Source organism: Oncorhynchus nerka, linkage group LG18 (assembly GCF_034236695.1).
Source record: "Oncorhynchus nerka isolate Pitt River linkage group LG18, Oner_Uvic_2.0, whole genome shotgun sequence".
Classification (NCBI taxonomy): domain Eukaryota; kingdom Metazoa; phylum Chordata; class Actinopteri; order Salmoniformes; family Salmonidae; genus Oncorhynchus; species Oncorhynchus nerka.
The window spans coordinates 71416741-71432825 of record NC_088413.1 but is presented as its reverse complement, the minus strand read 5'-3'; the positions used below and the strand labels follow the sequence as shown (position 1 = coordinate 71432825).

The window sequence follows — 16085 nt, the reverse complement described above, 5'->3', positions numbered from 1 at the left end:
TAAAATACTGAAAAACATTTTAATCAGTATTCAATTCATATAGTAAAGTCTACATTTGATCAACACAGTAGGCTACAGGAATACAACTTCATAATTGTGACAGTAATATATTAAGAGCACTATAAATATTCTCAGCAGACTATCACCTTTTGTGGATGACATTGGCTGGGTTTATGCAGGCAGCCCAATTCTGATATTTGTTTTACTAATTGGTCTTTTGATTAATCAGATCAACCCTGGAAAAATATCTGATGTGAGAAGAGTTGAGGTGTTTGGTCAAAAGACCAATTACTGGAAAAAATAACAGAATTGGGCTGCTTGTTCAAATGCAGCCAATGATCTCTTAACATGTGATTTCTCTTAAAACACTTCAGGAATAAGTTGTGCAAAATGCCTAGTATCTGTTGCCAAGCTTTTACTTCTGCGATAAGGATATTTCTGGCCTCACAGACAGTTTATGACTTATGGTGATAACAGGTGTTGCACCAACACTCTGTGTGGTTCGTCAGCTTGATGTTGTCCACCACCACCTGAGAGAGGAGGAGAAGGACAAGAAGAATCAAGAGAAAGAGAGATGGTTTGAAAAACCACATTCTGTTTCATTCTAGTTCTTGTTAAATGTTACATTTACACGTTATGTGCATGACACTAGGAATGTCGTCATGTCAGATGATCAAACTGAGGATATCAATCCCAACTCCTACACTTAATTAGCTAAATATATTGTCTTACCCTTTCCCCTTCTTTTGCAACGCAGCATGTGGCTTCAGAGGTGATGTTCTTTGGGACCAACATGGCTTTCTTAGACTGCAGTGGGGTTGGATAAGCTCTGGAAAAGCAGCAGCCTGTACACTGGTAGACAGGGGCGCCCGGGTTAGAGAATACTTTGTTCTCCTTCAGTTTGCATTCCTCACAGCCCACTGTGAAGATAGTGAAGACATAAATTAATTGAAAATTCGAATGAACAATCTGATCTGTGAACTTTATTCACCTTGTACCGCAAATGTGTGTCTCTCGTCCTTGTAAACACACACTGGCAATAAGGAGGTTATGTACCGATTTATATTCTCTAATGACAACAGTAGGCCATCTCCAAGAACAACTCACTGGTCATTTGGACAAAAACAGTACTTTCACGGTAATGTAACGTAAAGTTTACCGTTTGTCATGTCACTGTTTGGATAAGAGTCTGCCATGTACAGAAGTATGGACAGGATGAGGGATACTCCAATTGATTTCAACAAGCACATCATAGTGGCGGGTGGCAATAATCTGACAAGAAAAATTAACAAATCATTCAAAACCAACATATTAACATATCAGAAGTTGATAGCTGATAAACACAAAAAGACTGTAAAATATACATTGGAGAAACAACATACTGAATGGAAAAAACATTACCTGTTGTGTGTGTCTCTTGGTGGAAGCCTGTTCAGTGCTCAGTGAAGAGCATACTGCTCCCACCGTGAACTTTTATACTGCTGTCCCTCTGCCCATGTGCTCAACCAGGATTAGGTAAACCCCTCCAACCTTATCAGTGATCTCTTTGTGCAAGTCATTGGCCACTTAGCCACATGCCTCATAATCCTTGAAATGAAAAAAGGAACTGCACTGCAGCCGAAAGACAAAACAAACTTCCATCCTGACTATGGATGGGCGCTTCTAATCCCTTAAACAGATGGGATGTTACTAGGTAACTGTTGTTATGCAACTGGGGGCGAGGCGGGATCATTGGTTCATTAGTTTACCTTATGTTCATGGTCTTTTGCTTTGTAAATCATTACAAAGGCCTAGTGGTTAGAGCGTTGGACTAGTAACCGGAAGGTTGCAAGTTCAAATCCCCGAGCTGACAAGGTACAAATCTGTCGTTCTGCCCCTGAACAAGCAGTTAACCCACTGTTCCTAGGCCGTCATTGAAAATAAGAATTTGTTCTTAACTGACTTGCCTAGTTAAATAAAGGTAAAAAAATGTTTTTATTAAGGTCATTTTTAATACTTTGAATATCTGATTAATCTTTCGATGGTGGATTATAACCCCAAAAATGAGTAAATATGTACACACAAAAGTGAAAGATTTCTCATTAAATAAACTGGGTTTCTAAAATAAACCATGAGGGCTAGACCCTGGCCCTGATCTAGAATCCTCTACGGCAGTGCTAACATGTGTGCAAGCAATAAATACTGTATGTGAAATAATGTTACCCTCACAGAGAGCCAAATCCTCAATTGACTCAAATTATGAAAATTAGCCTATCAGAAGCTTCTAAAGCCATGACATCATTTTCTGGAATTTTCCAAGCTGTTGAAAGGCACAGTCAACTTAGTATATGTAAACTTCTGACCCACTGGAATTGTGATACAGTGAATTATAAGTGAAATAATCTGTCTGTAAACAATTGTTGGAAAAATGACTTGTGTCATGCACAAAGTAGATATACTAACCGACTGGCCGAAACTATAGTTTGTTAACAAGAAATTTGTGGAGTGGTTGAAAAACGAGTTTTAATGCCTCCAAACTAAGTGTATGTAAACTTCCGACTTCAACTGTAATTACAATAGGTAATGACAATTCATGAATGCTTGAAGAATAATCAGGAATATATCCATCTATCCACCTCTGAAAGTTGGAAATGTAAAGGATGTATATCAAAGGGAAAATAATTGTGGACATTTAAATGAATTATATATACCCATTGATTCTTGGAAGACTATAACTTATACATGCCTCATGAGCTTAGCTCAACTGTCGTACCCCCTCAGAACCCCAAATATAAGCTTGTTGTACTCCATTGTTATACTCCATGTAATTGTAAACAAACACTTTATGGCCTAAAAACATAGATAAAACTATAATGTTGATCATGTATCTATTGCATCTATTGTTGTTTATGAATTTGAGTGGTTACATTTCTCCAGCACCATCTTTTAGCTGTGCCGAAACAGTGGTGGGGTGGGCTTTGTTATTGTTTAAATTGCAGATTGCCCCTTTAAGTTGCGGAAGTATCTCTTCATCTTTCCGTTTACCTGTGTTTTTAAGTCTCCCGGCCTTGGTTGCGTTGGACACTAGGCCCTGGCAGATGTAACTCAATAAGCATGGAGGATGGCACATGAAATCTCTGAGCATTAAAGGCTCTTCTTAGCTCAGCAACAATGTCATGAGTCATAACTCCACTCAGTAATTGTATTATTGGATTCAAAATGTTAATTCTATAAGCTACTGTAAAGCATTAAGACTAATTGCTTTTAGTATTTTATTACTTTTGTTTTTATTAACATATCGTCAACTAAATGCACTGTATATACTTATTGTAAATTATCTGTTTCAAACTCTTCTGGATAAAGGAGCAATACAATTGTCTCAGAATGAAACCAGCTTTTATTCCAAAAGAAAATGTATTCTTCAAGTATAAAACATATGGCTTCTTTAATATATTGTTTACAGCCAATCAACAATCAGCCCAGGGGGCCTCCCAGGTGGCGCAGTGGTCTAGGGCACTGCATCGCAGTGTGTCACCAGAGACTGGGTTCGCGCCCAGGCTCTGTCGCAGCCGGCCGCGACTGGGAGGTCCGTGGGGCGATGCACAATTGGCCTAGCGTCATCCGTGTCAGGGAGGGTTTGGCCGGTAGGGATATCCTTGCACCAGCGACTCCTGTGGCGGGCCGGGCGCAGTGCACGCTAGCCAAGGTCGCCAGGTGCACGGTGTTTCCTCCGACACATTGGTGTGGCTGGCTTCCGGGTTGGATCTGCGCTGTGTTAAGAAGCAGTGCGGCTTGGTTGGGTTGTGTTTCGGAGGGCACATGACTTTCGACCTTCGTCTCTCCCGAGCCCGTACGGGAGTTGTAGCGATGAGACAAGATAGTAACTACTAATAATTGGAAACTACGAAATTGGGGAGAAAAGGGGGGTAAAAAAAACAAAAAAACAATCAGCCCAGACATATCCAAGAAAGCAGTCATATTTGCACTCGTTACATCGGAGCAGTTTCCTAAAGGCCTGCTTGAAGTCCTCATTGAAGCTGGTGTAGAGCAGGGGGTTGATGAGTGAGTTAACGTATCCCAGCCACGTGAGAAAGTCTGACACCTGTGCTGAGGCATGAAACACCCGGAGGCCCACCAGTAACTCCTTAACAAAGAAAGGCAGCTAGCATACGATAAAAGTCCCCAGGATGAGGCCCAGTGTGCGGGCAGCTTTTCTCTCTCTCTGGATGCACAGATCTGGGTCCTCTCATCACAGGTCCCCCCCGGTCATATTTGAGTATATTTAGTATATTTAGCTCAGTGTTTAGCGTGGGGTCCGAGGCAGACTGCTCAGACGCACAGAGAGACGTTGGTTCGACACGGCAGCTGCTGAGGCAGTTGTGGCTGCTGGCTCTCCTCTTACACTGGGCTCCCGAGGAGCTCTGTTTGTGGTACAAAGTCCGGCTGCGATGAAGATCTGGTAGTAGAGGATGAGGATGATGGCCATTGGGATGTAGAAGGCCCCGAAGGTGGAATAGAGGGTGTAGCCGATGTGGTCATGCTTGATGAGACACTTGGTGTAATTGCCGAAGTTGTCATCTCCGCTGTGCCTCCATAACAGAGGCGGCACTGAAATGAGGACAGAGATGGTCCACGTGATGGTAACCATGATGGCAACGTGGCGCGGGGTTCTCTTGCAGGCGTACTCCAGGGCGTTGGTGGCAGTTGGTGGCCCAGTGGCGGTCCAGTGCGATGGCACACAGATGCAGGTGCAGCAGGTCATGTCCACGCTCAGCCATGCCTCACAGACGACACATCCCAGCAGCCACTTCTTTGTGGCGATGTAGATGACGCTAAGGGGCATCACCAAGATGGCCACCAGGAAGTCAGTGACAGCCAGAGAGCAGATCAGGTAGTTTGCGGGAAGGTGGAGTTTTGTTGTGTTAATGATCATCAATATGACTGCACTGTTCATTAAGGCAGTGATCAGGGTCACGATGCTGAGAAAGATCACTACCAACACCATATCAGTCTTTGGTTCCATTTTGAAGGAGCCTTCTGGTCCTGACATGCAGTTTATTTAAACTCTTAGGCTCCAGAACTATCTACCATACTCCTCGTTCTCCATTACTATGTCTGTGTCCCTAATCCAGATCCTTTTCTCTTTCTTACTACTATGCTTTCCCTACTGTGCCTTCCATTATATTTGGAGCCACTGCGAAGGGGGGGAAAAAAACATAATTTTTGGTTTATTATTTTTGTGTGACAAAACATTGATTAGAGTATATTATAACATGATACAGGTTATTTGTATTCAAAATGACAAATTTTCTCGATGAGTAGATCACTTCTCCACACGGTGGCAGAAATGATCAGGGAATCAGTGATTCAACGGTTATATTGGAGGCTGTTATGCTCAGCATAGTATTCTAACTGTGTCATTGCAGCCCCATGACATCAATGTCAAGTCAATACTCAGCATGAAGCTCTAAATGTAATCCTTTCGCCCCTAAATTCAATTTAGGAGCATAGGGAACACTCAAGACTTTATTACTGCCTACTAGGGAGTAGCTGGATGTTTGGCATACGGAGGCAAATTGGTTTTTCATGAAGGCCATGTTAAAAAGGACCAATTTCAGTCAGTGACACTTCCAAACAGCTGTTGGTACAAAAAAAATTATGAAAAGAAAATTTAATTGACAAACATATCTAGAGTCTGGCTTATTTAAATGGCTGCAGATCACATTACTTATGCAAATGGTATTATGGCTTTGTCATGCTTGAACAACGGACATACAATGTATGTGGGATGAAATACAAAAAAGCATTATTTTCATTACTTCCATGGGCATCCCTGCTCAAACCACAACACGGGGATGGGTCTGTCACAGTTTTTAATTGGAAAGGCAATTATAAGCATTTCTAAATGTAAATATCTTGAATGTAAATGTCTAGCCTGATGTGTGTGCATCCATTGAGAGAAGGAAGCCTAATATGAACAGAATTCAAATAGTTTCATGTTCAGCAATTTCCTTTTCAAATTAAGTATTTATATCCGTCACATGCAATCAGTGGTTCTTCAAATAATTTAATGTTGTCTTTCTATAACTTTGTCATTTCACCTAGTGGCTCTTCAGGTTTAGCCACCCAGCTGACTAAAAATAGCATACCTGTGCTGTTATCACATCCTGTGGCTTAAACCTTCGCTTTGTCAAGGTAGTGGCTGAGCTGAGTTATACACCAACATTATTTCAGTTTAGAAATCAATCAAAACCTGTCTGTGGGATAACAATAATGGTAATACTGTGCCACATACTCTGTGGAGCATTGTGTCCATAAGTGAGTGGCATGTGACTCAGCCATTCCTGTGCTAAAGGGATCAGTCATACAAGGCCATCACCCTTCATCCTGTTGTCCGTTATTCCATTGCTCACTCACTCCCATTGATAAATATGCAATCTTTGTGCTGGGTGTTATTTGACCTTTCCTCAACTATTTTTCATTTGCACATATTTAACATACAGTTGATTTGACTTGTTATAGTCTTAAAGTTTACGTTTGGGGCATGCACCCCAAGTTTTTCAATTATAGACTTTGCAACACCTGCAGCACCTGTAACTGGTGTCCTGATATCTCTCATTAAACTCAAGAAGCAAATTTTGTAGAGGTTATTAGTTACAATTTTCCTCTTGCAATGCCATAATGCATTCAAAGATTAGACGAAGAAGCAAAACAAAAGCATTAAAATGGAAGCTGGTCCCTATTAATGACCAACATGTTATTTGATAATTTGATAGCCTATCATAGCCTCGGTATGATAAAATGAAACTATCCTTAAAAAAAACACATAACAAATAGGTTATAGCCTATGGTATGCTACCAAAAATAATGAAAGAGCAACCAACATATATCAATGTGGACCTTCTGAATGGTTCAATCTTCGTTTATCCATCACAACACATTTCGTCTCATCCTTTGAAAGTATCCAAATAAATGTTTTTTTCTTGTGATGGAACACTCAAATGTGTCTGAAGTCAGCAATATCGTCTTAAGGACAGGTCAGATGGACCTCCATCACTTCAGAGGAATGCACGAGTGCGCACGGCGCGGGAGTTTGGCACTGTCCAATTGCTGCCCAATAAGGGAGGCAATTTATCGATTGGAGTGACAGTAGGCTTTCTCTCTCCTGGAGAATTAAAGGTGACATTCCTCCATGACGTGGGAGGTTAGCAACATGGGCACGTTTGCGACAGACGGAACTTTCCCGCCATGCCATACAAGTATATGTATAATACAGTAACCTATGTGTTCCTATGCGCAGTGCACGCACATGCATGGAATTACTATAAATGACCATACAAAGACTCCCCACGGGCTAATTCGGATGAAAACACACATTGGCTATTTCCCAGCAGTAGTAAAGAGATTCAACCTCTTCAGTCAATAGTGTGCAACTGCATCCTACGGTTTAAATGAATATGGCGACCACTAATGAGATATAAATTGTCGCTGGATGAGTAGCCTACTTGTGTGGGATTCTTTGCAATGTGGGTTTTCTGAGGATATTTGATGAATAGAGTTTCTCAATTTCTTCTAAAAATAAGTTGAAATTTAAAAATAAAAAAATTGTGCACCACACCTTGTTATTGGATTTTTCAAAAATTTCACCAATAAAAAATGTCTAAACAGAGTTAAAATTTTTAAGACAAATTGCAAGGACGAAATTATTGGCACCCCTGAGCTAGTACTTGGTTGCACAGCCTTTAGCCAAGAGAACTGCAGACAAACAGCCACCAATGAGCTTGCTGCATCTTTCTACTGACAATTTGACCCACTTTTCAGCCACAAACTGCTCTTCAATATTTGAGGGGTTCCCTACCCCAAATGCTTTTTTCAGATCTCGCCATAGGTTATGGATGTGATTCAGACCTAGACTCTTCGACGGCCACTCCAGAACAGTCCAGCATCTCTTCTTAATTAACCTGTTAAACTCTGAGTGGTTGTTTTGTGCCCTGTACAGAGCCCAGGGGGTTTAGGGGGTACCGCCACCCAAAAAAGTCATCATAAAATATAAAGTGACATACACTTCATGACCAAATGTATGTGGACAGCTACTTGTCGAACATCTCATTCTAAAATCATGGGTATTAATATGGAGTTGGTCCCCCGTTTGCTGCTATAACAGCGTCCACTAGATGTTGGAACATTGGTGGGTGGACCTGCTTCCATTCAGCCACGAGTATTAGTGAGGTCTGGCACTGATGTTGGGCGATTAGGCCTGGCTTGCAGTCTGCGTTCTTGACTGGCTCTGTGCAGGCCAGTCAAGTTCTTCCACACCGATCTTGACAAACCATTTCTGTATGGACCTCGCTTTGTGCACGGTGGCATTGCCATGTTAAAACAGGAAAGGGCCTTCACTAAAACGGTTGCCACAAAGTTGGAAGCAAAGAATTGTCTAGAATGTCATTGCTCGATTTTATACACCTGTCAGCAACGGGTGTGGCTGAAATAGGCGAATCCTCTCATTTGAAGGGGTGTCCACATACTTTTTTTCTGACCCTGTATATAGTATGCTTACTTACTTTATCGTGTTCTTCTTATTTTTATATATTGTGTGTTTTTGTTCTGCCTTGTTATCTTTAGTATTACATTGTTATTGAAAACAATGTTTTAACATTCTGTCATTGTTGGGGTTAGAGCTTGCAAGAAAGGCATTTCATTGTACTTGTGCATGTGACATTGAAACTCGAAACATGATTAGCACAAACAGCCAGAGGGCAAGTGAGATTAGTGATTCATCACTCTAACATGATAGGGTGCCATTTTTGTCTTGCATGCCCAATCATTCCTCTACATCTAGTTACTTTCCCTTGCCAGATGAATGCCAGTTTACTTCCACGGACAGGACCAGAGTTTTTATGAACACTGGGAGATTTGTGTGTGGTCAGGTCACAGAGAATGCAATAGTTAACATGTTGATATGGTCGAAAATAAATACATTTTTGCGTTTCATAAATAAGCACGGGGTCTGAAACCCTTTACTTTGTTTTTGATCAGATGCTCTAGGATGATAAATAATTACATCCATCCCCTTACATGATGCAATCTATTGAACATATTTTTCTCTTGTCTCATTGGTGGTTAGGAGGATACAGTAGTTAAATGTGGGGCCTTTTTGAACATTGTCCATTTTGATTGGACCATTAAGTGTCTGTCGCATTAATCAATCTTATTTATGGATCATTCCACGAAATGAGTGCCTTTATTGTCCCTTTGATATTGTTTTTAGAAATTGTGCACAAATATTGAATTTTAAAAGCATGTTATATTAAATGAAGTTCCCTTTTAATATAGACATGGAAAACTCAGTAAATCAGATTGTAATATGAATAAAGACTTCTAAAATGCCACAATTCAGCATTTTGACATTTTCTTCTGTGCATGCTATGTGTCTTCCAGGAAGATTTTAACCCACTTAACCCTAACATTTCTCCATGTTTTCACCATCATTGTAAAGTCCTAGTTATTTTGTTGCTTTGACAAAGTAATTTCTGAAGATTCTTATTTATTTAATGTTATTAGTGATTCATTTTAAGGTGATTAATTTTAAGGTTGGTGGTAGATGGATGGCCGTGTTGCCCAACAGTCCTTTGAAGAGTGTCTCTGGAGGTGAATGGGAAACGTTGTAGTGTCGTCGTTAGGTGGTAGACGGGATAGTCTGACTGTCCTTTCCTAGCCCACGCTTTTAGCTGTTGTTGCTAACTCAACGGCTAGGAGGTATCACTTCTGTAGTTAATAAGAGTTCAAAGTTCATACCATTCGCAACCAAAGCTCACGCTGAGGTTGGCTTCGTTCTGTAGTTATTATCTGAACCATTCTGACATCGGATCGTCATCCTAATGTACCCGGAACAAGAGATTACATTTTCGTCAAGGCTTTATATAGTGGAGGGAGAAGGGTGTGTTTTCATAGTTTTATAACCCATGTCTGTTCACAGGGGCGGGCCACTGATTGAGCAGAGCCCTAACCTTGTGAAAACCCAAATCTCTCATTTGGAAGCTAAAATTACATTTGAATCTTTTCACCAATCATTTTATATTCTAACATTTAAATTGAACAACAATTCCATGTGAATCCGATAACTATAATGTGTACACTTTCCACTGTAGAGTTTATGTCACCCTATCATTGATGAGAATGTCTCAGATGACAACCGAACTGACATCATATTCATTAAGTACCCACGCATATGTTCAACTGGTCGGATTACAAAAATATGGTTCATTTCCCCCCACTTTCTGATGTTCCCAGAATCTCTATGTTAACCAAGGGATTTTCAAATGTCACATCAGTAGGGTAGAGAGAGGATAAGGGGGGGGGTGTTTATGACTGTCATAAACCTACCCCCAGGCCAACGTCATGACAGCACTTTGTGACATCGGCTGATGTAAATGGGGCTTCATAAATACATTTGATTGAAATTTGATTGGAGTAGAATAGGTGGAATGGTATAAAATACAACAAACACATGGTTTCCATGTGCTAATCCATTTGCTCTGTTCCAGCCATTATTGTGAGCCGTCCTCCCCTCATCAGCCTCCACTGATTGTGATGCATAATTCCTAAGGTTACTTGGAAGGTCCAGTCAATGAGCATTATGGGTGTAATGAACTCATTCTACAGATGTGTTTTACATCACTTACTTTGTGACCGCATGGTATCCCAGGGATACCGGACATTCCAAAACACAAAAACAACAACAACAAAAAAATTAGACAAAACACAGTGGAATGTAAAGTTGCCAGGACCATGTGAGAGGACGACAAGCTTCTTTTGAACCTAAAATGAAGAAAATCGATCCTACCGCAGCTGAGAGGCTTACGGTATTATGATCTAGATTTTCTACACTAGGCTACCAAAAAGGCACTCTATTTGTAGAATGACCCAGTTCTATAAACCTCTCAATGAAAATAAATAATATCAACAGACTAAATAGAGAACTTTCAAAGCTGTCTGCTTTCATGTCATAAACACCTACTATGAGGCTAATTGTGATGATGAACATTACAAAACCCTGTCTCTCTGCAACATCATGTTGTGGTTACTCCTGCCCCTCCCAAAGATCTTCTCCCAAGGCCTCATTCATTGGCTTAATATGTAGAATCTTAATTTGAGATATTTTGTGACAGTAGGAAAATAATCCTGCAGCAACAGGAAGTTTGAATGATTATGTGGATTATAATTAACAAACATTTTTGTAGGGGTTGATACATTTTTCGTTTTTCGGCAATTCAAGTTTGATATTTCATAGTGGAAATTACAAACTTTTTAGAAAACGTTTTAAAGCTCAAATACACTACTAGTCTCCATTTCCTGCACTACAGGGGAATTCTCAAACAAAATAGTAATCAAATTAAGATCCTACATCTGTAGGTCTCCAAGGCTTTGGCTGCATAGCGTGTCCATGTACTTGTCCATGCTGGATTGAGGCTGTCAGTGTAAGGGAAAAATAGCTAACCTCTCTAATTTTACATCACCTCCAGCCAGAGAGTAGAGGACTCAAATGCGAAATCTCATACATCAAACTGTTTCAACAGCCTTTGCCTCAAATTCCATACACGTCCTTTCAGATGATGAGTAGAGTTGTGATTAATTCAATTAAGGGAAGCTTTTGTCCTCTATATCACAGCTTTCACTAAGCTCAATGATAGTGTCTACTTAAGTTTCACCTCATTGGGTCTGAATGAAATTAGTAATTACATGTATGGATTATTGGTATTTTTGCCAAAGTCATGGAGAACAAATTCTCTATATCCTATAACTGTGAAGTCGACATTAGCACGACCACGAATCTTGTATCTTAAAAAGGCTTTCCTAAACAAGGTATGCTTCAACTTTGTTGCTTGCTAATGTTGTGCTTGGAGAAGGTTACAAAGCCAGCCCAACTCACAGGGACATCATCAGAGGTGTGAAAGTAATGCTAGATGAATGAATCTGGTTTGGCTTCGTTCTGTTGAATACATGGTTCCCTACATCCCAAATGTTATCCAGTAAATCTGAGTACTGGTGGAGGAGACACAGTATAGAGTTATGAAGTGGCCTATCATTCTGCCAGCACATGGAGAGCCTCTTTAGATAAAGAAGAGAATATGCTTCCCTTGCCAGGAACAGCCTGTTCCTGATGAAATCTAATTTGAGTTGTGTTCGTACCTGTAAAGCCAGGTGCCATTTAATAGTGGATGGCAGTTGGCCATTACATCGACATTAAAGTACCAGGAGCTTTCATTCAAAGGTCACCTGGGAAGAAATTCTAAGGTCACCTGTGATTACACAAGTGCCCCCCCCCTGGGACTGGCCATTAGCAAGGGTAAACGTCTGGTCCTGACATGGAGACAACAGCACTGCTTCTGGCTCCCAGACTTCCAAAGACTTTCTTTGATCAGTGAGGTACTGACAGTATGAAGCAGGACAGGCTCTGTCATCCCTTAATATGCCCAGCAGTAGGCAGAGCTTTTGGAGTTGCTGGAACTAAACCCTGATGTCTTCGATCGCTGTTAGAGCTCTTCTTTTAAGAGGTGTTCTTTGCATCATTGACCATGGACCAGGGTGTCACGACTTCCACCGAAGTCGGCTCCTCTCCTTGTTCGGGCGGCGTTCGGCGATCAACGTCACCAGCTTTCTAGCCATCGCCGCTCCATTTCTCATATATCCATTTGTTTTGTCTTGTTCCATTACACACCTGGTTTTCATTCCATAATTTCTGCATGTATTTAGTCCTCTGTTCCCCACCATGTCTTTGTGTATAATTGTTTATTGTTATGTGCATTTTGTCAGGCGCTATACTTTTGCTATGTTCCGTGTTTTTGGCACGTTATTGTTCTTATATGCTGTCATTTTTGGACCGGAATTAAAGTGCGCCTGTTTATTACACTCTGCTCTCCTGCATCTGACTTCGCCTCCTGTACACACCTCTGACACAGGGTTATTTAACCTTAGATAAATCCTGCTCCGCCATGTTCCCAGTCTCACAGCTCTGTAAAGTAAATACCCCCACAGAGCCTCAGAAGGCAGCAGACAGCTTGGGGTTGGTGATTCATACAACTGCCTTGTATCTGGTCCAAAGCACATGCAACAGGCTATGTTTAGGGGTAAACTGGGACAGGAAATTGGCCCTACACTGGCAAAGAAAATCCTTGAGGCCCCTAAACAACCCCTACCTCGCTGACCCTCCTGAGGACTTTGAACGGCCCCACAAACCAGGGACTCCGCTTCTTACAGGGCAGGAGAAGAGAGGGGGTTCCTGGTGGAGAGCCAGACGCAATCACCAGGATGAAACACGGGAGCCTCACTGCAGTGGGAATCCGCCTGCTCTTTCTGACGGCGGACGGCATGCTGGAGTCTCACGTGGGTATCGTTCCATACCTCTCCTGTGCTCCTGAACCAATCATCCACCGCAGGAGCTTCGGTTTGGCTCGGATTTGATTTGAGTCCACGGAGCCAAGGCTGGCTGATAACGCAGAACACACTGCACGGGAGTCAGCCCGGTGGAGGAGTGTTGCAATGAATTCTGGGCGTATTCAGCCCAAGGAAGGAATCAGGCCCAGTCCCCCTGCTGGTCCTGGCAGTGGCTCCTCAGGAACCTCCCCAGTTCCTGGTTCATCCTCTCCGCTTGCCAGTTAAACTGGGGCCGGTGCCCGGAAGTGAGACTGACCATGACCCTCAGCTTCTCCATGAAAGCCTTCCATACACATAATGTGAATTGGGGGCCACGATCAGAGACAATATCCTCGGGAAGGCCATGGTGCCGGAAGACCTGCTGGAACAGTGCCTCAGCAACCTGGAGAGCGGTAGGGAGACGAGAAGGATGAAACAAAAGTATTTAGAGAATCTGTCCACTATCACCAAAATGGTGGTAAAACCATCAGAAGAGGGGAGATCAGTGACAAAGTCAATGGACAGATGAGACCAGGGATGCTGAGGCACAGGAAGGGGAAGGAGTTTCCCTGCTGGAGCGTTCCGGGGAGATTGGGAGAACAGAACAGGAGTTGACATATCAAGTGATGTCCTGCACCAAGGTGGGCCACCGGTACTTTCCAGAGATGGACTGAATGGTGCGGTTAATACCTAGATGTCCAGCGATGACAGCTGTGTGCGCCCAGGTTAATGGCCTATCCCTTATCCATGTGGGAACATAGGTGCACTCAGGAGGACAAGTGGCAGGGGTGGATTCCCTCTCCAGGGCCTGGCGAATGTCCATATCTACATCCCAGAGCACGGAGGCTACGACTCGAGAGGGCGGGATTATGGGTGCACTCAAGACAGGAACCTCTCCCTAATCGTAGAGACAGGACAGGGCATCGGCTTTGATGTTTTGTTTTTTTAACCTGGGTGATATGTCAGTGTGAAATCGAATCTGGTGAAGAAAAGGGCCCACCTGACTTGGCGCAGGTTCATTCGCCTTGCTGTCCGTATGTACGTTGAGGATGGGAAATGGGTCCTGGGTGCCCTCCAGCCAGTGTCTCCACTCTAATGCCAACTTCACTGCCAGGAGCTCCCGATCGCCAACATCATAGTTCCTCTCTGCAGGAGACAGCTTTTTGAGTAATATGCACATGGATACAATTTCTGTGGATTACCTTGACATTTTAAACAGGAAAATGGTCCAATTAACACACTTATCAAGAGAATATCTCTGGTCTTCCCTACTGCCTCTTATCTGGCAGACTCACTAAACACAAATGTTTAGTTTGTTAATTATGTCTGAGTGTTGGAGTGTGGCCCTGGTAATCTGTAAATAAAAAAATTAAAGATTGTGCTGTCTCATTGGCTAAATATAAGCAATTTCAAATTATTTTATACTTTTAACTTTTGATGCTTAAGTATATTTTTGCAATTACATTTATACTGAAGTATATTTAAAACCAAATACTTTTAGACTTTTACTCAACTAGTATTTTACTGGGTGACTTTCACTTTTACTTGAGTCATTTTCTATTAAGGTATATTTACCTTTACTCAAGTATGACGTTTGGGCACTTTTTCCACCACTGATCAGAGCTAACACATTCATTCAATGTAATAGAGCTGAGCTCTTTGACTTTCAGGCTACTATGTTTTTGAATGTAATGTAAAAGATTGAAGGGCACTTGAAAATAAACCAAAAGAACTAGCTAGAGCCCTTCTTACAAATCTTCATTTAAATGACAAATGCACAGCCTAAACTGTAAGTTACGGAGAGTAAATGGTCTAGCTAGTTAATAACACAGAATATCATGATTTTTGGAGGGAAACATATTAATCAAATCTACTTATCCTACAATACTTTAAAATAGTTAATCTCTCACTTTCTCTACACAACTGACTAGGTCATAGGTACCAATGCTTTGTAATAACTAGAGTATAAAATATAACTAAAGTAGTACAAACATATGTTTAGCTCCATTCGTGCAAGGATCCCTATTCCCGAGGGACAGTGGAAATCAGACCCTTGAATGGGAGATTGAATAGATACGTGTGTTGTAGAGTCAGGTCACTATCAAGGTCAGCTTTCCCTGCCTATAAATTTACCACTGAGATGTGGAGACATACAGTGGCCATATGTGAATATTTAGGAAGTTCAGAAACTTCTTCCAACCACCCCTTCAAGCTACGCAAATTGATTATGAGTCATCCATGGGTGACATATGCAGAAAGAATAGCATATTTTACAAAGATGGCTTGCTTAATTAATGCAGCATGTCCGGCTTCCGTTTGCCAAGTGAATTAATTAGTTACAAACCCATCATTCTTAGGGTCCCGTCTTATGGTGAGCCTAGAGCTCATAAATGACAAGGGCCCTGCACAATGACATTGGTCATGCCCTTTGCTCAGGCTCCACACCTTATGAATAAGCAAAGGGCATGCTCAAATGGCTCTGGCAAAATATGTAACTCTCTGGGCATTCAAGTCAACTTCTCATGGTTTGTGATCAGCTTGTGGTGGAGGATGTCATGTGATCATGACAATATATAGGGGCTATGATACAAATGTGATACAGCCAGCCATTAGCCTACTGAGAAAAGGTCTCAGTAAGAGGATTTAAAAGCATAAGTGTGCTCACAAGTGCCGGTTTAGCAGCACAATCTTTA

At 41.7% G+C, this 16085-nt stretch overlaps 1 protein-coding gene and 1 pseudogene across 1 annotated transcript; both read right to left on the bottom strand.

Moving 5' to 3' along the window:
• On the bottom strand, window positions 1-1488 carry LOC115146673 (glycoprotein hormones alpha chain 1). The gene is made up of 4 exons (XM_029688739.2): window positions 1402-1488; window positions 1160-1272; window positions 733-920; window positions 1-530 (listed from the first exon to the last, which is right to left on the bottom strand). Exons 2-4 carry the CDS (start codon window positions 1251-1253, stop codon window positions 456-458), a joined length of 357 nt encoding a protein of 118 aa, XP_029544599.1. The 5' UTR covers window positions 1254-1272; window positions 1402-1488; the 3' UTR covers window positions 1-455.
• Window positions 1489-3880: 2392 nt separating this feature from the next.
• On the bottom strand, window positions 3881-5029 carry LOC115146516 (5-hydroxytryptamine receptor 1E-like; annotated as a pseudogene).
• Between the last annotated feature and the right edge of the window lie 11056 nt (window positions 5030-16085).

What these genes read in the sequence shown, in the direction of transcription:
- LOC115146673 (XM_029688739.2), bottom strand. Translation starts at nt 1,253, where the DNA reads ATGATGTGCTTGTTGAAATCAATTGGAGTATCCCTCATCCTGTCCATA. An exon ending in AAACAGTGACATGACAAACG is followed by an intron (nt 921 to 1,159) that starts GTAAACTTTACG and finishes CTATCTTCACAG; the next exon opens with TGGGCTGTGAGGAATGCAAA. An exon ending in TTGCAAAAGAAGGGGAAAGG is followed by an intron (nt 531 to 732) that starts GTAAGACAATAT and finishes CTCCTCTCTCAG; the next exon opens with GTGGTGGTGGACAACATCAA.